Source organism: Acartia tonsa, chromosome 1 (genome assembly GCF_053477335.1).
Source record: "Acartia tonsa isolate MP-2025a chromosome 1, ASM5347733v1, whole genome shotgun sequence".
NCBI lineage: Eukaryota > Metazoa > Arthropoda > Copepoda > Calanoida > Acartiidae > Acartia > Acartia tonsa.
This window is the reverse complement of record NC_137260.1, coordinates 50,078,996-50,106,600: the sequence shown is the minus strand read 5'-3', so window position 1 is coordinate 50,106,600 and position 27,605 is coordinate 50,078,996. Positions and strand designations below refer to the sequence as shown.

General features: G+C 29.4%; 1 protein-coding gene across 18 annotated transcripts in view; it reads left to right on the top strand.

Moving 5' to 3' along the window:
• Positions 1–27,379, top strand: part of LOC145323072 (voltage-dependent calcium channel subunit alpha-2/delta-3-like) — a 49,181-nt gene extending 21,802 nt beyond the window's left edge. The window contains exons 12-37 of one of the 18 annotated variants that reach the window (XM_080165510.1): positions 2,285–2,371; positions 4,840–4,896; positions 6,853–6,933; positions 7,408–7,482; positions 8,063–8,080; positions 11,162–11,232; positions 11,565–11,700; positions 12,011–12,143; positions 12,449–12,591; positions 12,965–13,055; positions 15,335–15,373; positions 16,279–16,360; positions 17,282–17,323; positions 18,611–18,676; positions 18,948–19,025; positions 19,220–19,475; positions 19,856–20,038; positions 20,236–20,354; positions 20,650–20,838; positions 21,196–21,265; positions 21,603–21,713; positions 22,011–22,169; positions 22,672–22,770; positions 23,180–23,278; positions 23,589–23,792; positions 24,924–27,379. In XM_080165510.1, the coding sequence (XP_080021636.1) occupies positions 2,285–2,371; positions 4,840–4,896; positions 6,853–6,933; positions 7,408–7,482; positions 8,063–8,080; positions 11,162–11,232; positions 11,565–11,700; positions 12,011–12,143; positions 12,449–12,591; positions 12,965–13,055; positions 15,335–15,373; positions 16,279–16,360; positions 17,282–17,323; positions 18,611–18,676; positions 18,948–19,025; positions 19,220–19,475; positions 19,856–20,038; positions 20,236–20,354; positions 20,650–20,838; positions 21,196–21,265; positions 21,603–21,713; positions 22,011–22,169; positions 22,672–22,770; positions 23,180–23,275 (2,481 nt within the window). In that variant the 3' untranslated portion in view covers positions 23,276–23,278; positions 23,589–23,792; positions 24,924–27,379. Of the gene's footprint in view, positions 1–2,284; positions 2,372–3,279; positions 3,334–4,839; positions 4,897–6,852; positions 6,934–7,407; positions 7,483–8,062; positions 8,081–11,161; positions 11,233–11,564; positions 11,701–12,010; positions 12,144–12,448; positions 12,592–12,964; positions 13,056–14,122; positions 14,222–15,334; positions 15,374–16,278; positions 16,361–17,281; positions 17,324–18,610; positions 18,677–18,947; positions 19,026–19,219; positions 19,476–19,855; positions 20,039–20,235; positions 20,355–20,649; positions 20,839–21,195; positions 21,266–21,602; positions 21,714–22,010; positions 22,170–22,671; positions 22,771–23,179; positions 23,279–23,588; positions 23,793–24,923 lie in introns of all 18 variants that reach the window. The other 17 variants (XM_080165470.1, XM_080165456.1, XM_080165464.1 and 14 more) reach the window with 17 other exon arrangements.
• Positions 27,380–27,605: the final 226 nt, after the last annotated feature.

Sequence of the window (27,605 nt, the reverse complement as noted above, 5' to 3'; positions counted from 1 at the left end):
TTTAGGTCACTTTATATTTATTTTGTTTTTAATTTTTGTGCAGCTTGTTCGCGATATCATTGATGCAAAGGTGGAAAAGTGGTCTATTCCACCCAAGGAATTATCACTTGCATTTCGCGTAAGTTATCCTCAACCAGGGTTGAAAAAAAATCTGGGATGGCATGTTATTTTATTCTCCTATATAATATATACTCGAGCATTTCCTTGTGTAAATGTGTTACTATGTAATAATAATAATAATAAGCATTTAGCATGTAAGAAACAACATATAGAGGGACTTTACAACATTTTTATAAACATAATATATGGCTTGAAATTGCGCAAAAATTATAATATTTTTATGACAGAACAAGTCATTAATGTTTTATGTTATAAGAACTCAAGATTTTTCTTGCTTATAATTATATAAAATAACGTACATTATTGTATCATAACAAAAAAAGCCTTTAAACATAATTCTGAAATAGACAAAAGAGACAAAACTAGCTGAAGGTCCCGCGCGCGACGCATGTTTAGAAAATCAAAGATACAAATCATATAAACTTCATTTTGATATTTTGTCTTGACTTATTATTATATAAATAGATTATTATTAAAATGAGGCAATGTACTTTGTATCCTTGTGTGAAGATTAGCGAATCTAAGGCATATAGAATGCTTCAAATCAAATCAAGCCAAACAGAGAATGTCATAGCCCGTAAAGAGCATAACATGATTTTAAGGGATAATTTTGAGTTTAGGTTTTTACTGATTTTCTAAGTTTTGTATATTTGGTTTTGGTCAATATTTAAGTTTTAATTCACTATATATTTTATTATTTAACCATGCTCTTGATTATATTATTTATTATCTTTAGCTTGTTGTTTTTTGAAACAATTATTTTTATTATGTTTTACTGACACGAGCCACTAGACTCTAGAATCTTCACTCATGTTTCCTTCCTCTGTAGAATTTTATTCTTGTTATTGTAAATTTGATAATACAAGACAATTTTCAATAGTTATGACATTTTTTTTATTTAATGTGTCTTGTGCATGAAGGTCTAGTCAAAATTGAAGAAAAAATCAATATTCAAAAAGACATAATATGTTTGATTTTATTAACTTACATGTAAATATACAAAAAGCATGATATTTTAGTTTTTAATTCAAAGGCGTTCTACTTAAAAAATTCCCCGTAAAATAAGATATTAGATAAGAGCAAGTTTTACAAAAAATATTTTATATAAAAATTTCAAATATTACAAAATATTTCCCCTTGTAAATTTGATTTAGATAGCAAATCTTCAATTTACGAATTATTTACAAAAGTTGAAATGTATATAAGAAATATTTCAATTTATAGGTATAAGAATCACTTTTTTATTTCACTTTATGGGACTTGTGAAAAATGATGTTTTTGTTTTTTATATTTGTTGTTTGTTTGCATGCTTTTATTGTTACATTTATTTTACCTACAGATATTGAAGAAAATTCGCCCCCACTTGTTTGCGAAGCTTTTATCCGAGGGTAAGCTGGTGCGCGGCGGACCAGAGGCCGTCATGGAGGACAGAGACGTCAGTATGGTGCCTCGGGCAAAGCTTGTCAGGGTGATGGCACGGCTGGTGGGTTTATACAGTACATCCAGTTAGAGTATTTAAAAAAAACACGTTTTTTTAAGTAATGGCTTTAAAGGCTTGAAAGCACAGTTTAGGAGTACAATTTGGTAGCACATTTCGTTTTCAATAGCATTTTATTCAGAAAAAGTCCAGAGAAACTAAGATATGAGAGTTTTTAAATTCTTATCTATATAGCCGATTCTTTGCATACAGACAGACATTCCCTATTTATAAAAACCTTCAAGCGCAATTAGCTTATAAGCGTATTGTGAGCATGCTATTTTGATGTTGTTCTGTATGAAAAATTTTCTATTTAACCCTGTAGTATTAACCCAAAGGTAGGTTTAAAAGCACACAAGTATTTTAGTTTGTTTTGTGTTATTTTACTATTTTTAGTAAGTAATTTGTTTATATTTTGCTTAATTGAATATGTATTGCATTATTTTAATCAGTTCAAATGTAAGTTTTAGTTATTTTATAAGGGGTACACGTTGTCTTTTGGGTTCTAAATGTCTTATTTAAACTTCAGATATTCATTAATAATTATAATACGTTGAAATAATAACAGAGTTCTCTGCTATAAAATTTACAAAGGTTTAGCTTAATAAAAATTTTAAAAATATCTTTAATACAAATAATTGATTAGTTTAGAGCATTTACAAATAATACCTTTTTTGTTTATTTTAGGAGGCACAGGACAGAGAGGGAACATTCAAAGGGTACAAACTTATGACCACCGTGTCCATTCCCGTTTATAATAAGAAGAACCATACGGTAAGCATAAACAACTTTTTGTACAACTCAACAAAAAACAAGCATTGCTTCAATTATTCTGAATCACTACCGTCTCTCTCTATTCTTCTCTCACCACTTTTTCATTTTTTCACATTGAATGCTGAATGTGCTGATATATATATTTATTATATTTCAATTCACATATTTTTAGCTATTTTAAAACAAATGGAATTTTCAACAATTGATTGGGGTTTGGCATTTCTATTGTTAGACAAGGGTATGTGGGCAGATTTTAGCTAGTGAAGAGACGTTTAACCTTTTAAGAATAGAAATATTCTGCTCCCTAAAATTATCAAATGCCTGCCATACATCGTTTTTTAAAAACTATAAAAACACCAAACTACCATTTGTTATGAAATGTCTAAAAATAAATCATGCAAAGTTATTTTTGTGCATATCTGACAAAGTCTGCTTAATATTTTTAAACTGTTTCTATGACAAACTTATGCAAAAACAAAACTGCTTGAATAAATATGTGCATTATAGTATATGAAAAAAAAGGCATCAAATTGAAAAGTTGAATGATACAAATTGTTTAAAATATGATATACATATGATATATATTATAAATGTTGTACTTTCAGGAATGAAGCTATTATTTTTGTATTTAAAGTGTATTGGTATTGTTTTAAAGGCTCGATATCAAAATAAGTTATTTCTTTTATGGACATTTAAAAGGAAAATAATAATGTTTTTTTATTTAACTAAAAATGTATGAGTATTTTCCAGGTAAAATCTATTAAAGAATATTAGAATATGTTTTTTATCTTTAAAGTACCTTTTGATAAAAAAAATTTCAAATTTAATATTGAATAAAATTTTCTGCCAATTTTCAGAAAATCCCTAAGAATTATTATATACAGATGCTGGAATATTTTTCTTTTTAGAGCCTGGAGGTCTTGGGACTAAAACCAAATGAAATATCAAATCCGTTTGGAAAGGTTCGAACATATAACTCCCCTATATCTTAGCTTGGTTGTTCTTTTTACTAACATTTGATTACTTAATGGGGGTGTGATTTATATTTTGGTAACAAATGCAAATTTTGATTTTTTTCTCTCGATATTTTGGGGGATTTTTGCACCTAACATTTAGCTTTTACTTTATCTATCACATCCTCATTTTGTGTGAGGAGTTTCAAACTCCCAATTTTTCTTCTGCTCAAACATGTAAATACTCTTTTAATAACATATATATTTGTTAGTAATTATTTCCCCTGTTTGGTAAATATGAAAGGCCTGTTCTCTGTTGGGGGGAGAAATATTACTTGTATAAATTGAACCACCCCCCATGTTGAACTTGATCTTGGTGTACATACTAAATATGTTTGCTAATGCTGTTGCTCTGACTTGCTATGTGTACAGTATAATAAAAACTAATACTATTAAATCACAGCACAGCTCTGCTCTGCTATCTCTCTGCTATGTTTTCATTTCTTCTCACACCTTGTAAATAAACGATTTTTGTGGATATATATATTTATGTGATCCATAATTTTTTTTGCAGATTTATGGAAAGCATTTGATTTGTCACCCCTTTGCACTACTTTGTATAAATGATATATAATTAATCTATTTCTCACTTATGTGTTATGTTAAATTAATTATTAATGTTCTATTCATTTATTCAGAAACCAGAGTGTCATCTAAATTTTGGAAGACCTTATTTTTGTGAATTTTTTATGGGATATTTTGTTATATTACAAAATGGTTATACAATTAAAAGGGGTTTGGGGAAAATAATTTGGTGGGAAAATCTTTTGTTTTATTGAGAAAAAATTTAATTTACCGATATCTGAATGTGATTGATGTAAATATTACCACCCTACTGCACCAATTAACTTTCTTTACAAAAACTCATAACTAGTCAACGGCTAAATAGTAAAATGGCTTAATTGTCAGTTTGACTTAAACAAAGCAATTGACAAGTTGTGATTTTCTGTAAAATTTTTGTCTGAAAAAAGCATGGGCATATTGAGCACCGAACATACAAAGCATTTAATATACATACTAATCTATACTAACTATTTTATCTTCTTGTGAATGTTTTGATGGATATCTTGTTGTAAATATTATTCACTGGTTCGTTAATCTCCTGTGTATATAACATATCATCTTTTTTTAATATAATCTTGTATATTAACCTAAGTCAATTGTTAACAAAAAGAACTTTATAATTACATAAAAATTTCAAGTATCAAATTTCTTTTTTTTTAACAATTGACTAAAAGCTGTCCAGTAATTGAAATTTACAAACTAAATGTAGCCATCTGTAAATAAATGTAAATATGTACATAAAAAAGGTTACATTTCAGTTTCTAAATATTATTGGGCAGTATTGTACAGTGTAAATATCTGCTGTACAGACAGGTCTGTACGTCTGTCTGTACGGCGTGTACATACTAACCCAGCTAACTACTCGTTTTTCTTTTTTTTCCTGCTGTACAGAACTTTACAGAGAGTATACGTGTGTCCGATAAAAAGAAGGTTGACAAAGTTAAGAAGGTGAACACAACCATGAGTAACAACAAAAACTTTCATTCTTATTACAGACAAATATTAGAAACTCTAGAAAAATCTTTAAAAAAATAATTCCAAAAAAGATGTGTCATGACAGTTCTGATTAATGCAAGCATCTGTAATTGTGTCTTTTCTGGCACTTTGTAATAGATTTTTACCTTTTTTGTCATGCGCAACAATAGAAAATATTTCGAGTAGATAAATCATCCTTAGGATGATGTACCTTATGTTTATATATAAATGGCGGTATGTTGGTTTTTTTGGTCAGGATTAGGCAGCTGCTAAAAAGCTACCCGCAAGCTGCCTTTTATTGTCTTTTATTGTATCAAATGTCAGGCATTTCAAACAGTAAAACCATTTTCGATGCTTATTGGAATTATAATCCAACTTTTTTTACATAACTTTTCAAAATCTAAATAATACTACTTGAAAGATTTTATGCAACTTCCAACGTCATGTCATATGTAAAAAATTTGCAACAATTTTAAAGGTTTCATTTATCAAACAAGTATGCATTTTCTTAAAGTATAAAAATAACGCCATTTCTCTTTTGCTTTTACACATACAGCCATTTGTATAGAAACTCTAGAACCTAATTTAAACCAGCAACCTTCTTATTCTTCTACATAATCTTAGTTTAATTATTTTCAAACAAAATGAAGTCTATTTTATTCCCTTTATGGATTATGTACCTTATGTACTGATCTTTTTATAAGTGATAAGGATCTATATAGTGCTTTTAGAGCTGATTTTCTACTATATAAATTTGGCACCTTAGGTGCTGATTATTTTCTATTACTCCCTTCAAGTTTCGCCATGATATCCTTTGAAACCTGTATTGTAATTTGTCTGGTGTGTGTCAGTGAATTTCTAGGAAATATATTATTATATAGTTAACATAATACACTCTCTATCTCTGTATTGAACCAAATTCTAGTTAGAATCCTGTTGTTAGACGTGTAATTATGAATTAAAACAAAGTTTTGGTCAACATGTGGCAACTATTATAAACTGTTATTATTACATACACATTGATAATATGCTATTAATCTCTGTTAAAGTTGAGGTCCTATTTCCATATTTAATCAAACTTAATGTTAGTTGGTTTAGATGCGATTTTCTTAGATTAAGATGTAAGAATTATATTTTTGTATTTTAGCCATTATAATTTTCAATACCATTTAGAAAAATCCCTTCCAAAAAATTATAACCCGTTAGAACTAGACAAAAAGATTACAAAGATGCTTTTAACTTTAAGTAACATACAAATATTTTTCTCACTTTTCAATTTTAGAAAATATTTTACTTTTGCTTTAAAATTACTTAGAATACAAGTTTTAATACCCAAAAAATTATAATATGTTAAGATATCTATTCATGATTTAAAGAGTTTATTTAGCTGTAAGGTATTTTATACAATTATTAGTTCCCAATAGTTATCAGATATTGGAAATAATAATCTAGAAATTTTATAGATAATGATCTGGTTTATAATTTCATAGATCTAATAAACATATTTAAGCATTGTTGTAAGAAAGTAAAGAAAGTTTTGACATAGAAAATAGAACCTGAGCATGTTGACCACAACTTTAGGAATGGTATGAATGAAATAAAATAATTAATAGAAAGTACAACATGTACTTTTTCAAGTACATGTTGTACCCCTGACTGCTTGCTAACTTAACACCAGGTGATTGTGATAGTTTTTAACCAGTAGACCCAGTTTAGCAACATAGCATCATAATTATTAATTATAGTATGTAATAGTTTTTTTTTAGATAAACAATAATTATAATTAACATTAACTGTGTGCCATAGTAGAATTTATCCTTTTTAGCCTAACATTTTTAAACATATATACCCTCTTTTAAGGTAGATTAAATGTAATATTTAATTCATCTTTTAAGCTTGGCTTTGGCTAAGATAATAATTGTTTTATAGGTGAGAATTGCTGAATTGCTTGGCGTGGCTGGAACTGATGTCCCCATTGCCCAAATAGAGAAACTTATTCCCCCTTACAAGGTATTATTAAGTAACCTATAATATGAGATACGCTGTCTTTTTATCTGTCCCAAGATAAAAAAAACCATTGGACCAATTGGATTCTATTTTTTTATTATATATATTTACATTAGTTTTGATCTATTACATAAAAAGTTTGGGGAAACTCTTTAAAAGAAATTGTCCTAGAAAAATAATTAAATTTGTGTTGTAATCATAATTACTTAAGCCTATGTACCTAGGTTTTAACTTTCTGTAAAAAAATATGGTATTGATGGGGGGGGGGGGGGTTTCCATGCCTAACCCCGGCGATGGGTCCTAACCCGTCGGGGTTAACCAGATTCCAATATAACATAACATAACAAACAAATTCCCCCCTCCCCCATCCAATATTTTCTATTTATTTAAAAGTAAAGACAGGGGGGTTAGCTACTAGTGCTCAACTGGGTATTTTGTGTAATACCGCAGTAGATTCTAATTATTTTTCTTTTTTAGCTTGGTGTTAACGGCTACTCCTTCGCTGTGAACAACAACGGGTACATCCTCTACCATCCTGACCTGAGACCAATGGTAACAATTTTGTCTAAATATTCATTTTATAATTTTTTTCATATTTTTGTCTTACAGGCCGTGATCATTATTATTAACCTTTTATCCCTTATTCTACAATTACATTACAGACATTTACTAATAATATTTCTTTTTTATTGAAAACATGATTATGTCGTGAGGTTAATAATACAATTTAATATTTATCCCATTTATGCTTTACATCCTTATTACAGAATAACATTTTCGATTTGTTCTTGTCAGGTTTATCATTATTTTTAAAAATATTTTTATCCTTTTATGGAAATTGACTAACCATTTTTTTAAAAAACAAATAGAAACCTTTTCAAGGTTTAGACAAAATTGCAAGAATGCTGTTTGCAATTCATACAAATGTAAAATTTTCAACAAAAGTTATGAAATTAACAAATGGCAAACTTGCATAAAAACCCACATTTCAGACATTTCTACTCCACCTTAATATTGTTATTAGATTTAGAATTTTTCATTTTCTCAAAAACAGAGGTTTATTATTATTATTATGAAAGAAACATTCGACAGATAAATTGTAACATTTTATTGATTTGGTTGTCCTGTATAGATTCCTCGGAGCGGAGCGGTAAATATTTATTTAATTTTACAAACATATACATAAATTTAAGGAAGTGTAAAAAGACGATATTGGACAAATAATCAATTTTCTCCAAATTCAACTTTCAGACAAAATTTTCTATACTTTGCAATTATTCGAATGTATTGGACTTTTAGGTATAGAAAAAATGCATACTTTCAAGGGCTTGCTTGGCTGTCATTCTGAATCTTATTATTACCAGAAGTTAAAAATTCTTTTTAAAAGTGAAGATTATTGTAAGGCACTGAGTGAAGGCCCCTGCTCTACTCTCTGCCTGCCTTTCATCCTCAAAGTATTTTAAGTAGTTTAAAATTGTTTTAAAAGATTGAAATTTTGATTAGCCTCAGAAAGTTGAGCAGTGTGCGCCATGCCAGAAATACAGGGATAGATAACTTGAAATAAAAGAAATATTGGATAAAAAGTTCCCCTGGTAAATTTTCTCTTCACAAATATTTGTTTTAGAAGTTATCTTGCAATAATAAACTCTCAGAAATACACAATTTACAGTGGAGTCAGTTATGGGTATAACCAATTGAATTTCTGATTACCTTTCCCTGTGTATCTGTCTCCAAGCAAGCCCAGGCCAGGAGTTTATGCAAATCTCGTTGAATTTTGAAGAAACAGTTTGTCATATCTTCTTCTTACATAAAAGTTTACTAATATGGTTTATTGAATTGTATAGTCACAATCACAAAACTATTATAAACTTGCTTTTTACTAAGGCTTACTAACAAAAGTTACCAGGACTTGGCTAAAGTAAAACAACATCAACAATGTTTTAAAGCAAGTTTTTTTTCAGTCATGTGCAATATTTTAATTAAACACCTGTATTTTTAATTAGATTTTAAGGATATTGAGGGGTTAGAAAGAATTTTTCTATGTATACTTGTATTAGTATTTTTCCTGTATGTATCAATAATATTTCATAGTAAGAAAAATGATAAATAGTATAACCAAGGATATATGTATTTTTTCTACAAATTGAAGTCTAAATGTTAGAAATTTTTCATATTCAATATCATTATTATGCTTTCATTAAGGCATTTATAAAGTTTAGAAACGCTGACTTCGCGCCCTATGTTATTTATTCTATCGTAAGTTTTAATGAAAACTTAATTAATATTATTTTGATGATTGAATTTTATAAATTTCTGACACTTGGCTTTAATAGAACTTTTTACATAGACGTCTGGTGCTTTTTATAGTTTATATAATTACATAGTTATCCACAGTTTACCTGAAATTGGTTTTGAAAAATTACATAGGAACTAAAACTTTTAAGGGTTGTTAGATTTCTGAGAAAAAAAAATTTCTTTGAGGATATACAAAATTTTACTTGCTTGTTCTTAAGTGAAACATTAATAAAATCGAGTTCAAATCGATCTCAAACTTGTTAGGCGTATCCCAAATTGTTTAAGGGAGTGTCTTTTGCTTAAAGTCAAAACCTACCTCGACCAAACTGTGTTTCTTATGATTTATAGACGTATGTATGTTACAAAATCATATGTATTAGGGCTTATATTCAAAATCAGACAAATATAATATATATTAGAAAAGTATTTATAGTAGGTTTTAGTGTAAATAAAAATTTAAGTATTTAGGCAGTATCAAAACCTGCATTCAAACAATATTAATTTAAATATTGTTTATGAATGATTTCGCCCCAATCGCGCTAATGCTTTAGGTTAAAATTTAAGATATAAAAGTATTTAAGTTACATAGATTAGAAAATTAGTTTTAATTCGTTTGGTTGACCTCCAAACTATTTTTTTTTAACTAAATGTATTTTGATTAGATTTAATAATTAAATGGTATGATTTTTATCTATATTAAATTGTAAAATGTGCTGCCATAAGATATTATGAAACATATATAAGTCAAATTTAAAACAGTATTTATAGGAATATGAAACATATATTTTTACCAAAAAAATACAAATGTTTGTTGCGTGACAATTTGTGAACCAATCACTGTGCTGTCACAGTGCATCAAAATGGGACAATATTTATTCCGTTTGGTCACCATATAAAATACATGACAATGGTACATATATGTGGGTATTCTATGTTTGACTCGCACTTATTTTCTTCCTTCCTAAATGCAATATTTACCTACATGTTTAAAAGATGTACCTCCAAATATAAATGAGCTGGCTACATTTATCCCAAATTAAATTATTGACATGACAAAAGTATCAAGGTTCAATCAAAGACAAGAACCAAAAAAAGCGTTTGAAGTTTATTTAAATAGAATTGGCCCAACTTTTGCTGTAATAATACAAAAAAAAACGAAATTAAGGTTTAGTAACACCTGATATAATTAAGTTATTTATGTTTAAAGATAAGTAAATGATAGTTAAATGACCCCGGCGCAACGCAAACTCACAAAAAATGTAGATACACTATTAGGTTAAGGAAAGATTATAAAGCAAAGTTGCTAATAATTCCATTGTCAGGTCTATCTTATAGATTCAATGCCTTATTGATACTAAAGTTTGATAAAAATTTTAAAATAAAATAAAATTAAACATAATTACTATTGCTTTACATTTTAAATACACAATAAAATAAGCTTGTTTCTAGAAGATAGTCATTATATGTCACTGTCTGTCTTATTTCTTAATTTTCATTTTTTCATTTTTTGTCTAGACCATCATTGTCTATGCATTTTATCAAATTATCCCAGTAAAATAATCCAGATCTTTAAGTTTTGGTTGGTTCAATCCCTCAAAATTTCTTAGCTGTCTAATTAGTTATCTCTGTGTACGACTTAATTATTTGTCGTTTTTACTGACTTCCTGTCTGTCTTTCCTAATTTGTTAAAAACGCTGTCTTTTTCACAAGCAACATCTCAACTATAATTACAAAAGCGCAGCTGTAAAAAGATAATTAAACTAAGCATTTTATACCATAATTTTTTTATCAAACTAAAGAATCAATCAAAATATTGTATAAGAGGCTTAGTTACAAAAATTCTCCTGCTTAAGACTAAACGCTTTATTTAGCTGCTCCTAAAATCAATGCCATTGATTCCATCATTAATTTAGATAACTTTCTACTTTTGTTATAGTTCCAAGAGATTTTGAAGCCCAACTACAACAGTGTTGACCTCGCAGAGGTTGAACTTGTCTATAACCCAAGGTTAGTGCAGACGTAAACAGGCAAAATTTATAGTTAAAGTAATCTACAACCCCTTTAATCCCAGTAATCTTTGTCAGCTACAAAGGGCAGAGTGGATAATACAACAATTAGGAAAGATGAATTTGTTGTAGAGTGCAGTGTATCATCCCTAAATTTATGACAATCAACACTTTAGACAAAAGAAGGTGACAGGTTTTCCATGTATCTTCCATGTATTGATAGTTTGACTTTATTAAGGCATTTGATAGTATTGTTGTAGTCTTTACAAAAGAAGAGCATAACTGATCAGCGGTAATATTGATTCCTTTGCAATTGTTACACTTTATTTTCAGGTCTGATGAGCCTCGCTACAACGACTCCAACTTGTTTATGATGAGAAAGGAGATGGTGGACCAGAAGGATGGTGTCCAGAGGATGACCGTCAAGGTCCACATGGATGATATGAAGAGGGTCACTATTAGGGAACAGGTGCGTCATTGATGGAAGAATGAAGGGTCTAATAGGATTGGATATAACTTTCTTCTAATTTATGTTAACCTCACAGATAGATAGGTACATATATATGAAGTTTACATCTAATAGTTACATTCACGGTAACGAAAAACTCAGAATCTACTTTACGTTGGCCAAAAAGATGATTATATCATATTGAAAAGAACAATTATCTTTCTATTTCCTGAAAACGATGCTAAAATTTGAAAATATGCAAGAGGCTGTAAACCAAAAACAGTAAATGAAATTGACTAAAAGCGACTTTATTTCATATTGTGTTATTTAGGATTATTTCTACCACAACATCTCTAACACTCCCTTCACCCTGGGTATTGTGTTCCCCAGCAAGTATGGCAAGTACAGGGTTGTTGGTGGTCTAGAGGTCAATGATCCTGGAAACAGGCAGCCAAACCAGAAAGGTAAGTTTTTATTTTTACTAAGGGTGGCTTTAACAAAAATCTATTTTTTTTTTCAAAATATCCACTAAAGGTTTGTTAATACATCAAATCTGGTCTTATTAGAAGCAAAACACTTTTTTGCATAATTTTCTAAACGTTTGTACTGAGACATAAAAGATTTAAAAGTTTTTGTTTGAGAAATATTTTGAAGTATTTTTTTGGAAATTTAACATGGTACATTATTCATATTCAGTTAATTATAATTAATTTTTTTCATTTATTTTTCATGAAATGAATCTTGTGTTTGAACTTTTTGTTTTGTTTAGTATCCGACTTCCTGGAGAAGGATGGTAAATGGAAGATCCACCCTGACTGGGTGTACTGCGAGTACAACTACGGAGGCACCAGGGACAGATTGTTCGACAAACCAGAGGATATGATGCATCACTTCTTGATGAGACTTGATGATGTAAGCTTTTATTGTAATAATTATGGATGGAAATTTATTTTGGAAATGTAATGATTAGATAAACTTACACTCTTTGTCAATAAGACAGATGGATTTTTACTTTTTGGTGGCGATGAATAAAACTAAGCACAAATATTACAAGATTGATTTTAATAGAAATAATTGAATATTTGGTATGCTTATTACTATTTTTAGAAAAAAAGATATACTGCAATGTTTCTTTCAAAATTTAACAAAGTTAATAAGAAATGAAAAATCAATAAATTAATCTTTTATTTTAGTTAAGCACCAATACAAAATATAGAATCCTAAGGCGTTTTTGGTCATAATTTTGATCCAATGAATCATTCAACAATTCGCCTTCTTATTTTAGGAGAACAAGAGCTTCAACTGGGGACAGTCCCGCGTGCGCCCCCTCCCCAAGTGCCAAGGAAACGGCGTATACACCCCTGACTGCCAAAAATGTAAGTTTTCAAAAGATTTAACAAAAAATTTACATTTGTAAAATTTAATGAAATGTATGATTAAAACGTTAAAAACCCTGTGAATAATTAAAAACTAAATTTTCTAGTTACTATTTTGTTTAAAAACTTGACTAATATGTTCATCATATTTTATTAGATTCTTTAACTATTTAAGGACTTCTAATAAATTTTATTTTGCACAGTGTCTAACGGTAAGCTAGTATAGCAAAAAAAGGAGGACATAAAAATATATTATATTTAAATCTATTTGTTTACAAGAATATGAAATACTGTACTTTTCTCTTCTTCCCTTCTCTCTAGCGGTGCAGCCATACCATCCAGTGGTATAACATCCAATGTTTGTTTACCTTGATATGTATTATAATCTATGATCTATATACACTATAAATCTTGTATTGTTTATATCTATTATAGTCTAGCTATATTGAATTTTATATGAATCCCCTAAATTATAGGCCTACAAGATTTATTTCATAGTTTAGTGCTGAAAAAAAAGCCATAAACAAGTTTTTAAAGCAAACAAAGTCTCTTTTAAAGAACTTTCTTACTTTAAGAATTTTTATTTAAACTTTGGAAATAAGTCTTTGAAGCCATTATCTGTTGATTCAATGGCACTACCTTCTTTATATATTGAAATGGTTTTTCAGATTAGAATTACCTTTTATTTGATGAATGGTTTAATTGATTATTATTATTATTGATATGTTTATTACAATGTTCATCTTTAAACAATATCAGATAGGGGGAAGATTTGGTATAAGATCCTTATGGCATGACTAAAAGTAAACAATAATATTTCATCTGTTTTTTGTCTTTTATATTTAATATGTCCGAAAACTGATAATGTATGGAAAATTTAAATCAAATCGCCAATTTGATCACATAAAATAACCTAACAGAAATTCTTTATTTTCTTGGGTTTTTTTGGCTCATATTTTTGTAAACTTTTAATTATGTCATAAGATTCTTGTTTAGGTCTGCATATAAAAACGTAATGTGGTGTTTTAGATTTATATATTTCGCTTTTGACCCACTATCTCATTAAGTCGACAAACGTGATGTTGTCGACGAGGAAGCCGATGATGCCGTTGTCGAGGACGAAATTGAGGGAGAGGGAGACGATCAGTTTGTTAATGATGGCTATTGTAAGTCAGAGCGCAACAACTATAATGTGCAGTGCAATTTTGAGGATTTGGAAAACATGAAATTCTTTAGATTGATATTGCTTTGTTTGTTTTATAAATTGCTATTGCAAATTTGGGTGTTGATTTATTTTACACTTTCAAATAAACGATTGCGGCTTTAAGAATTGTCTTTATTAATATTTTGATTGATATCAGCCTTTCATTTAAAAATTAATTAAATTAATATAATATTTAAATTAAACATCAAAGTAAGTCTTTGTATATTGTTTCGGGGTAATTTAAAAAAAAATCTAATTAGCATATAAACCAAATTATATAATCTCAAGAATTTATATTTGTTTCCAAATCCGATTAAAAACATAAACAGAACACACATAAATATGTCTGCCGTGTTTTTCAAAGAAATCTTTACCTGAATGAAATAAAGTAATAATGTCAAAATCATGAAATTTAATGACATTCTTATAAAAAAGATATCACAAAATGGCAAAAATTTGATTTAACTTGGGGAATAATAATAAAGAATAGGTTTGTTTTAATATAAAAAATACAATGCCTAAAGTGATATTTTAAGAAGTTTTTACTATCCTCATTTTTTTTGTCCGTCTTTGAACCTGATGAAAACCAAAATTTTCGACAGAACTTTAAAAGCTAAAAATGAAAAAAACCCAATTTTTACCATCAAAAAAGTGTCCAAGGGATGTAGTTAAGTGTATTGGGAGGGTAATAATAAATATATAACATTGATAAAGAAAGAGAGAGAAAAAGAGATAGAGGGAACAGGAAAAAAATATATACCAACTTAAAACAATTGATTCAAAAAGAAAAAAAATCTGAAATAAAATAACCATGATTTGAAACCTGACCTAGTGTCCAAATTTTATAACAAGATGAACATTGACAAGATAATCCTTATCAGGGGCGTGCAGTAGGGGGGTGTTGATTGTAATCAACACCCCCAATGTGCACGCCTTTGGTCCTGTTTTATTTTGTATTACTTGATGTATACCCTGTTTATATGATATATTATTTAACTAACATTAAACCTGATTTTTTTTTGCTGATAATGATTATTTTGCCCCCTTGACTAAAACAATTATTTTCTTTTTAAAGCTCGCGGTATTCCCACGGCCGGGAAAGATTCGCATTTCTGTAAGTATTTTTTTATTTATTTTGATTTACCATAATTTTACACTTTTTTAATACAATAATATTTACAAGTGTAAAACTATGGTTTATCTTATTGGTTTGGTGATTTGCACGTTATGAAAAAAAAACACTTAAACAAAATATTTTAAAAATGGTGACAGAAGACTAAATTGTACATAAATACTATTATTGCATAAAAAAAAATGAAAAAAAAACATATATTGCACATGTATAAATGCAAGAAAAACTATTTTTTGCATGGTTAAAATTGATCAACATGACAAGGTGCATGAATTTTTGCTTTATAGAATTGTTCAGATTTAGGCTGTTTGGTGAAATTTTATGTTAATTTTCATTATTTATATCTTTAAATAAAACAATAATTTTAGGTATCATCTAAAAATTTAGATATTTTGATAATTTGAACTGTTCAAATTTAAAACTTGTTGTTTGGTTAAAAATAGTAAAAGAGTAATAATCTTCCATTTCGAGTTTTAAAAGTAGACTATGTTCATTAGAAATTTTACTCTAAGTATAGGTAGTAAGTTTAATCATCATGACATATCAATTTTATTTTGTCTTTAGTTTACATTTTAATTTCATATCATTTCTTTTTTTATTCATTCATGTTCATGCAATTTATCATCCTTTTTTTGCACATTTTTATCTTTTTGAAACACATTAATTGAAGGTAAGACACAAAAAATATTTAGCATAAATTATTTTATATGCAAGTAAAATGGAACACCTGACATGCCAAATATTTTTCCCTTTTATTCATGTTCATTTTGCTTTTGAATGTACATGTAAGAAAACATAATGTACATTAATTCATTATGTCTTGTCCATTATTGTTCACGTTGCAGACAAAATTAATTGGCAGATATTTAAGCAATATTTAACCCTAGGTGACAAAGAGTTGGTACAAGCTTTGATCCTGGATGCTATGATTACTAAAGTTTTTGAGGACAAGACTTCAAGCGCTGACTCGTAAGTATCTTACTCTTTTTAAAAGAAATTACCCTCTTGGTCATGCTTGTTTAAAATGCCTTTGCAATTAAAAACCTAAAAAAATATACAAAAAGCATGACTAAAAGGGTATATTTAGGGATAGAGTAGGCATATTATTGCAATACTTGCTTTAAGGGTAAAAAAGGACTTTGTCAATAAATTTTATAATTTTACTAAAAACGAAGTAGCAAAACAAAATAAAAACTTGTTCTTTTAGACCCTAAAAGTATTTTCTTGATATTTTCAATAATTATATATCATGAGATTACCTGAAAAAATTGTTGATTTTGTTGACATTGTTGACGATTGTTTGGACTAACCCTAATCCAAAAGTTTTTTTTTATCTCTCTAGCATTTTTAGCCCTGGTTATGAGGTAATATTTTAATTGTTGTTGAAATTGAATTATTATAATATGTCGTAAACAGGTAATGGGTAAGTAATGTTGAGTTTGTTTTTTATTTTCTTTTAGTTCTTTTCAAGCAGTTTTAAAAAAAATATTGATGAGCATTTGAAATATGTTATTACATTTAAATTAGCATTCTTCATACAAGTCTCCTGTGTTCGCAAACGCACATGCAATGAAGTATTGTTAATTGCTGCAAGGAAGGCACCAATTTTGTTTATTAAATGGTTCAAATTTAGAGGGAAAACGGGAAAGTTGGCCTTCTTTTCTTATTAGGGTACAAAGACCTTTATATTCTGATAATATTTGTCGCCTTATTTTTATAAATGCTCTCTCGGACGTATTTATCCTTATTTTAATTTTTAGTTATTGCACCTTTTACTTTATTTTCAAATTGTTGGATTAAGCATAAAAAAATTATATTTAAATGGCTAGAGTAATAGGATTCCTAATTTATTTTGTGCACCATTATTAATTATGTTTCCCGCTTATCTAGCGCTCGTCCTGGTATAGACACTTTCTTTGCTATGATGCCCAGGTAAAATTTCATTTTTTCTAAAAACTTTTGATGGGATGTTTTTTTCAATAAAAGACTAAGTTCAATAGGATATTTATTTGATTTTAGTCTTCAATAATTTACTTTTTCATATGCTTTATCCAAATTTATTTCGTGTAGCTCCTGAAAATATATTGAACACAAAAAGGGAATTGACCCTTTTTGAAACAATCGTATGAGCATTCCAACATTAGGTGCTGAAATGTTCTCATAGCTGGTTTCAATAGTTTTTAAAATCTAAATTATTTCATTGGTTTTGGTTAGGAAGTTTAGAAAAAAATATATATAATTTCTTAATCGCAGTATGTAATAAAACCCAAAAAGCAGCCCATCTACTAATCCTTAAAAAAAACTTTCTTTTTCCCTTTTCATTGCCGAGGATTGTAGGTTTGTATTTAACAAAACCTTTTAGCTGCTCCTTTACATGAGCGCCACAGGTAATCTTTTTATGCCCGCACATTTTGTGCGCGCCTTTTTTTGTTGTTTGCAATTGTTGAGTTAATAAACTAAGGTTTTTGACCAAGATACAAGATATTTAAATTTAAAATTTGTAATTTAATTCCAAAAATGTATAAATCGAGATAAAGTACAAGTTAAGAAAATGCGATTGATATATTTTTTTATTCAATAGAATTAATATATTAATACAAATGTCAGCTAAATCACAATTTTATATGTACATATTAAAAAAGTTTACAAAATAAGGAACAAGAATCTGCAGAACATTTCTTTAAACACTTATTACAAGTGCATTTGTTTATCCCATAGAAACAAAGGGTAAGCTAGAAATGCTAGTAAAACCTGATAAGAAAAAGAAATTTTATGTCTTTTTCTTTTTATACAGTGTTTCCTCTAAAGTAACATTGTAATGATGTTTAGTATTCTTAGAGCAGAGCAGCCACTCTATCATCTAGTTTGTTTACATACATATTTACTTTGCAAAAAAAACTTTTTAATGCAATTAATCAAGTTTTTTATTAACATTTGAGCATAAGTATACTTTTTTTCTTTTATAACGTTTTAAGCTCTTTATAGTGCCCATAAAAAAATACGCCATACAATACAAATGACCTATGGCCAATACACCGACTAAATTACCAATAACAGTCAAGAATAAATTTTAATTGACCAATGGAAGGCCAATATGACGTTATTTTTATAGGCACTATGAAATGCTTCTAACTTCTATTCATAATCTGTGCTATTTGTGGATATAATGTCACTTGTTTGGTAGGAAAACAAATATTGACAACCTTTTTTTTTATTTAGAAGCCAGCTGTTCCAGCTGTTTGGAATCAACCTGTCCTTTGTTGCAACCAGATCTGGTCTAACAAGGTAAGATGAAAGAAACGCTTGATTTGATTAAAAACCAACATTCTTATACTAAAAGGAATTATATTGCAGCCTTGACTTAAACAAAACAATTGTCAACTAGAATGCCCAAATGATATTGAATTTATGATTTATTTCAAAATAGTAGAGAAAAAAAACTTTTATGTAACTTTATGTGATATTTTAAGCTTTTTATCTGGACAATTAGCAATGAATTAACCCGCCCTTCCCCCCCCCCCCACTCTGATTGATGTTGATTCGATATAATATTTAGATGGGAGGAGCACGCGCCCCCTCCAGACCCAGTCTACGATGAGGAACATGCTTTTGATCCTGAGAACCCCAAAGAACCGTGAGTTTTTTTTAAATAGTAAAGCTACTCTGTAACTTATAATGTCTATCCGTTTCATTGTCTACATTTTTTGTGAAGATTCCCCTAATCCAAGATCATACACTCGGGGAGATTAGGATATTAACTTTCTTTGAAATATTTCATTAGTTTTGTGTTATTTTTGAGTGTGATTTGATTTTTTTCTCCATTTCTAGACACTTTAGCGAGGTGAACAACGAGGCTACGGACGAAGTCTGGTACAAGAGAGCCGTCGATTATCACTACAACAACCCGGAATCTTTCGTGTTCTCCGTACCATTCGACATTGGGGACAAGCGTCCCACAGTTGTGACCGCCACTCACGCCATCTTCAAGGGCAAGGGCACCAAGAAGGCTCCCGCAGCTGTTGTCGGTGTCCAGATTGATTATGAACATTTTAGAAACAAGTTCATGAATATTACTAATAAGCAGGTAAAGTGATTTTGATGCATTAGCGAAATGCTCAAATATATTATTTAAATTTTTTAAAAAATATACTGCAGGGATCTTAAGGGATAAGACAATTGATATATATTATACATTTTCAATGATGATTAAAAAATTAGATTAAAATCATTGGTTTAAAAGTTAAGAAAATACTATCAACCAATTAAAATTCCCAACTCAAAAGTACTCAATGTTTTAGAGCCAACAATTAAGATCACGTTGTTAAAAAACTTTGGGTACCTGTATAATTTACAGTCTATGTTTCCTCTCTTCCTGAAATAATGTAAAATAATGACATGGGGAATAAACATATTTTTTTCTTTTTTTACAGTAGTCAGTTTTTCTTATGATTCCTTCTTTTGTAGGGCGGCACCTTGTCTTGCGACAGCTCCAAGGTTGAGTGCTACGTCATTGACAACAACGGTTTCGTGGTTATCTCTGAGGATCCTCTGAATACTGGCAAGTTCTTCGGAGAGATTGACGGCACTGTGCTCAACAGCTTGGTACAGAATCAGGTCTTCAAGAAGATCAAGGTCTACGACTACCAGGTAAGCAATTTTTCCTAAACTTTTATAAATCTTTAATAAACAATATTTACTGATGATTGAATTTTAGCGAACCAAATTCAATATAGAAGTTATATAGATAGTTACACAGTTAATGACGTAGTGAGAAAAACGAACAAAGGGGCTTAACCTAATTTTACACATCCGTAACAAATTCTTCATAATTATGATGTTTTCAGGCTATCTGTCTTGAATCTGCCGCCTATGGTAATCCAGCCTCTATCATGATGACTCCCTTCAGAGTTATGGCCAATATTTTTAACTGGATTCTGGCTAACATTGCCTTCACCATTATCAGGTCAGTTTAATAGATTCATAGGATTAGTTTGCATTTTCAGGGAAGCTTTAAAGATTTCGTCTGGTTGTTTTAGGCTTTTCATACCCCCTCCCCTCCCTAGAGTTTCTTGTAAAATGTTGCCAGGAAAACCTAACTGCCTAATGTTACATTTTGCCTGTTTAGGTCATTGTAACCTTTTATTTTTAGTGTCGCGCGCCGTCTATGATGAAGTTTTGACAGTAAACATAATCATATTAGGAATATTATTAGGACAGCAATAATTAGAAAAACCTTTAACAATAAATTATTAATTTAGATTTGAGTTGCATCACCTGTGGAACCCCGACTGGACCTACGCTATGCCCCAGCAGAGCCAACCTTCCCTCAATGACCCCAACCTTGTGTATGATGGTGATTACTATGCATATGATGACGAGTATATGCCTGCAGCTCCTGTTGAAGAGCCACAGATGCCTCCCCTACAGGAACCAGAGCCTGATGTGCAGTAAGTCATTGCCTAATTTATAATAAAACACATAAAGTCTAGCGTCCGATGATTTACCCATTTCTATCTCTTACTCTATTAGGTAAAGTTTTTGGTCAAAGTGGCAAAAAAGATTGATTAGTTCCTAAAAGCTGAATTCTAATAAGATTAAACAATACCTAAATCTGTTATGCCAAGCGCGTGACGGGTAGGGGGAAGTTATAAAAAACAGTAATGTATCATACAGTAATGTTAAAATCTTCAGCCAATTTTATTTGATGAAAAAGTTTGCTGTCTGCTATACTAAGGCAATGAGTGAAGCAACACTAGTTTTACTTTTTTACTGTCCTATTTAAAAAAAAAAACAATGATTTTTAGGTATGAAGACGAAGCCCCACCAACCTTCTCTGAAAAAGATAATCAGCTGATGCAAGAATATTATCAAAAGGTAAGACTAATATGCGAGGCTTACGATACCCTAGCTCGTAAGGATTTATTAGGATTTCGTTCTGGATGTTTATCAGTTGTAACACATAAAAGTTATGTTTACTGCTACATTTCTTAAAATTTGTTGACCTATCAATCAATGACATTTAAAATGTATAATGAATTGTATGATCTAAAACAATGGTTTATCAAAATTATTGAATTAAAAGGTTAGGCACTTCTAAGAAACAAACCTATTTAAATTTCTTCATAAAAAGTTTTTGAGCCAACCAATGTAATTTACAATCCATTCTTCCCTTTCTTCATGACTTGAATACTTAAATTGACTGTGTTTTTAGGAGGGCGGCCCTATCCCAATCTTGGACATGACTTACATCAACAAGACCCAGCCCAAGCCCTGTGACAAGGAGGTGGAGCTGTATGAGCTGAATGAGGAAGCTCTCAAGAAGGTGAAGATCATACAATATAATTTTCTATATTTTAAGATATTTGAGAACTTTCATTATTGAATTTAAAAAAAAACTTTATTGAATTGAATGAAATTTGTAATATTTCACATTTCGATTTCCTCAATCCAAACGTCTATATTTTCATTAAAACCTAAATTGAGTTACTGGAATAAGTAAAAATTTGAAAATTAAATTCATTATAGTTTTAGCTTTAAAACAAAGGCTTTGTATAAGGTTTAAGATGAAAGTAACAATTCAAAATAATTGTTTATTTATTATAAATTTTATTTCCTTAAGGAGGGTCGTCCACTGCAAGGCATCCTGCGTAACTGTCACACAAGCAACTGTGTCCGTCAGTTCACTGTGTCCATGATCCCCAACACCAACCTGATCCTGGTGGCTGCAGACACAACCTGTCCTTGTTATTCTAACAGAATTTCTGTCGAACCTACAAAGGTAATATTTTGGGGGAAAAATAGAGGAATTTTATACAACAAGTTGGAATAAAGTTTCTACTATTTAAGTCAGTTAAAAAGTGTCTTTTAACCCATATATTTTTATATCCTTTTCCCCATGTTTACCAAGTTGCTTTGAAAATTCAATACCTTTTAAAAGAACTATTAGTTCTTGCCTTTTTGAATCACTGATGCGAATGAATGTAGAATATACTTGAATATAATGACAGGGGAAAAATTGTCAATTTTGGTGCTATATCCCCTGTCATTTATTGGTCAGTTTGTTCATCCAGTAGGAGGAGAGGGGATGTAATGATAGGGGTGGAGGAGTGGCTCGCTATTTTAGCCCGCTACTAGTTTAATTTTATTAGAGTACATGATAATCTAGTGTAATATCGAAGTAGTAATAAATCCATTCTTATAAGTTGTAATGTTCTGTAGCGGTTGCTTTTACATTGCTTAAATAAATAAAAATAAAGGATAAATGAAATATTATTTAATAGGTTGACTATGGGCCATCTAATGAGACAATGTACTGTGAGAAGCTGAAAACAAATCTGTACAGAAAGAAGCCACACCAGTGCATCAAATACCATCCACAGGTACGTGTTAAAAACAAATCTTTGCCTTTTTTGTCAAATTCAATGGATGTAGAAATGTAGAATATACGTGGATGATATAACAGGAGAAAAATTGTCGTAAATTTATGTTGCAATTTCATTTATTGGTTGGGCCGTTCATCCAGTAGGGGGAAAGAGGATGGGACAAAGTGGGGATGGGCGTTATAGTTATTTTAGCTCGCTACAGAGTTCATTTTATTATAGAACATGAATATCTGGTGTAAGATCCAAGTTATTTATGCATCCATTTCAAATTTATACTTTGGAAAAGATAAATCACGAAACCTATAATAAAAACACGCAACCTTTTCCTTTTTTAAAAATCCCGCAACCTTTGGCAGAAAATAATAATAATGCTAGATTTTAATGGTTCAATTTATATCTTTTACAGGAGGAGGAGATTTCTTTGTGTGGTTCTGGCTGTAGTTTCAAGATGTGTCCAGTTGTTCTTATAATTCTGTACCTTACTACGTATCTGTACCAATGACAGGTATAGTGAATATTATTGTTTACAGAGTAGCTACTCTATAAGATGGTTCAGTTGTTCTTAAAGAGTAGCTACTCTATAAGATGGTCCAGTTGTTCTTATAATTCTGTACCTTACTACGTATCTGTACGAATGACAAGTATAGTGAACATTATTATTTATAGAGTAGTCTCGTTAGAAGTTTCAAAGAAATAAGATATTCAAAATTGTATAATTTCTTATTCTGAAGATAAAAATAATAATATTTTTCTAGCTTTTTATACGATTTAAGCATTAAAAGTAAAATAATCTTTAAAATCAATTTTTTATTTAGGTTAGCTGGGAAGATTAATTTACGCCTAGTGCCTGTTCCTCTACGCCGTACCAAACAAATGCACCATAATGTGCTGCACATGTGTGTTCAAACATGTGCATAGCAACACATGTGCTGTATCTAAAACACATGTAATTATGAACCAGCTAAATAAATAACCTGTTAAAATTAGTGATATTAAAGATGTACCAACAAAATATTCAGGTATTGCAGTTTTGAATTACTAAAATCGAAGCTTTTCATACTAAACAAAGTTTAAAACACAATTTAAAATATAATCTAATTGGTTTAACTTTTATTATGAATGTTGTTATTATGGTTCTGCAGCTACGCTTATATAAGGCCGCGCGGTTGAAAGATTGGCTTGTTTTTATCCTTGATTTGTAAAACTTATTGAAACAAAAATGCTTTATCAAGCATTAAATTTGTACTTAGTGTACTTGGGGAAAACAAATTAGCTTGCATGATTGTCAACTAGTCAACTATGCCCTTTTACAGACATCTAATTGACATTTAATTAATCTACAATTCTAAAAGATTATCTTATATCTTTTTAATGGACTTTTCTGCCTTTGAATTGCAATTTTTAGTATTTTTTAAACTTTACAATTGAATAAAATTAGTTGGGGCACAGCTACTCTACACTTGTTATTTGTTTCTTTTCTTAATTATATGTCAAATAATTGGAAGATGGAACAAGATATCCTGGATGTATATTTTCTTATTAAATCAAAATACCTTGTAAAAAGCGAAGCTTTTCTATAATTAGGATCGGTCCGTCCGTACGTCCGTCCGTCCGTAACGGATAGCTTTTTTTCGCTAATTTAGGCATGTTAGAATTGTCCTATTGATTTCAAACTTTGCATGGTGATTCCTGCAATAGTTGGGTGCGATTTAGAAAGCGTAGCAACTCTATAACTATTACCATAATGTCCGTTCGTCCATTTTAAACATGTTGATTTTTTTACTTTTTTAACAACAAATTTTGATTTAATCTAATCATCCGATTGATCTGATTTTTTGTATACGGATTCCTGGGACAACAAATTACTATATTATAAGTGAAGCAACTCTATAATTAAGTCCTAAAAATGTCAGTCTGTCCATAAACATTTTTCTGTATCAAGCATTTTTTTCAACAAATTTACTTACAATTTTGCATTGACTCTTATACATTTATATTCTGATTATTCAGTTCTGACACTATACAAGTGTTAATGTCCGTTTGTCCTAACGTTTCAGCGCTTGCTTAGCTTTTATTGTTGTTGTCATCCTTGTTTATTATAAATCATCCTTGTTTTGTTTTAATTCTAAATATTCTTTTATGTTTCCTAGGAACCTATTCCGGGCAAATGAAGACAGCTGAAACCTTCCTCTCTCTGCTCACAGTGTAGATTTAAACATTCCCAACCAACAACTAACCAAGCTGCTCTCTGCTCAGTATATCTACCAAACCAAACCAGAATAAATCAGCTGATTTTTAACCAGCTTGATCACGTGATCTGTCTGCTAAAACCAGTTAGGCTGTAATGAAAACTAGATTAAATAACAAAAAAATACTTCAAACCTAAAAAATCTGGCCAAACCATACTATCTAGAATTTAGCTGAATAGCAGGTCACATGTTACTTTTGACATTGTTAAAGATAACATATAGCATATATATAAAAAGACAACTTTTTGTTATAAATATATACAAATTGACTTGAAAAAAGTGAAACTTTTTGTGAAAGAAATTATATAAATTAAGTGATATAATAATGACAAATATTGTTGAACATGCCAAGCAGAGAAGGCAAAGATTTTGTGAAATGATTGCAGTATAAATACACCTCACTTTTTCTTCTCTTCACCAACACAATTATTTTGTTATAATGATTCTGTAAAAATCTAAATGTGTAATGTTTCAAAAATCTATGGAAAAAGTATCCAAAAAATATGAAACTATTCTTCTGCAAAAAAGGCAAATTTAAAAATCTAAAGTTTGTCTTTTTTGTTTGAATATTTGAAGAATAAAAAGTTTCAAGCCATATAAAACCCGGTTCAAAAAATACTTGATAACTGAACAAAGAAGCATATGACTGTTATTAAAATTAAATTAGCTTTTTAGCATTAATTATTAAAAAAGAATATTCATAAGATAATTGCCTTAATTTGTCTTGTGATTCTCCAAACATGCTTCAAACATCATAGAGAAAAATTATAAACAAAAAATATAATGAAAAGGCATTTTCTTCGTTGAAGTGGTAACCTGTAATTTCATGGGGGAAACCTTTTTTTTAAACAGAAAAGTAACCAATACTGCCCCACTCCCTCGTCCCCCATTCAATAATTTGAATTTTATACCTGTGCAATTAATTAGCAATGGACTTTTAAAAAATTTAAACTGTATTATACAAACCACACAACTTTAGAAAATGCTAATAGTAATTTTGATTTCTCTATGGCTTTATTGATATTTGCAAACAAGTCTTCCATTTTGTATAAATCATGCAATCAATATGTATAATTATAATTATTTAAAGTTTAACTCTATAAAAAATATATAGTTAATAAGTTTTAGAGTTTATACAGTTCATTATCTACCATAAGCCATATTGTTTGTCTCAGGACAAATAAAAGAGTAGATATAGAAAGGCATTGATTCTTTAGCAAGAAAAATATACACTTTTCATTTCTTTTTATTTTGCATATAGTCATTTATTTAATAAACCCTAGAAATATTTGTTAATATGTAATATCTTGAAATGCTATCTTTATTAAATAGCAATTTTTATAACTTTTAGATGTTTTTTTTGTTTGAATATAGAAATGACTATGTGCAAGAAATAATGGAAATATTTTAGCTGCACACACTTTTGCACTTGGGCACTAGGGTACCAGGGAATTGGATCGTATTAAAATACTTAAAAATTCCTTGAATAATTAAACATTACATACTTTAAGCTGAGGCGTAATTTAGAAGAGGCTTCATTCTTGATATTTTTTCTAGATTCCTAGTGTTTTTTTTAGTGATTTTGTTATACTTTTATTAAAATAAACGGTCAGTTTTTTTTATTTCAAAACAACCAAATTCCTGGTACCTATTGGGCACTTATACTGTTGCACCTTCAGTCTGATTAAAGTCTGAATATTTATAATCAACATATAATTTATATTCGTCCAGTTTTAGTCCATAGTCACAGCAAACTTTTATAGTTAATAATGATAAGTGTTTTTTTTCATAAAATCACATTAGAGCCCATTCATTTTACTTAACTTCAAAATAAAAGGTTGTCCAAACAGTAGAAATAAAAGGGCTGGTTGTGAAAAGTATTTGCTTTTAATATTATTAAACTTTTATATCAAAACACGTTAGAAAATATCCACATTTTAGGTTATAAAATTGCTTATCTTATATGTGTGTGCTAAAAACATAATATTTTGCTAAGGTACCATAAATATCTTATGAGTGGAACTAGAAAATTAATAAAAATTATAAAATTAAATTTTTAATGTTTGCTTTATTTTTACCTAGATTGCACTCTGTGAAATATTTGATTCAACCAATGATTTTCATATTGAACATATGAAATTCGCTAAAAAAAATACCAAGGACCAAAAATTACTTTTTTTATTAAAACTTTCAAAAATATATTCCCTTTTTTTATATTTGTTATTTTTTTATATTCCAAATCAAAATTGAAACATTTTTGTTTGCAAATTTAGTTTTCATCTAATGACAAATAAAATCTAAACGTTTTCCTCCTGTTTGCCTTCAAACCAACCCCAACCCTTTGCCCCTAAAATTGTCTAACAAAAAAAAGTAAATTTAAAAGAATTATTTTGACAGCAAAACCGTGTGTCACATACTGTACCAACATTTCTAGTCACGTCATTATTTGTCATTTTTTAACATTCTTTTGTTCATAAGTCTATTTACAAGGAATGATTTTGTAAAAATTATCAGGGTCAAAACGAATGTCAAATCTAAATGATTATTATTTCTCATTGCTTTGAACATTGAACACAGCAATTA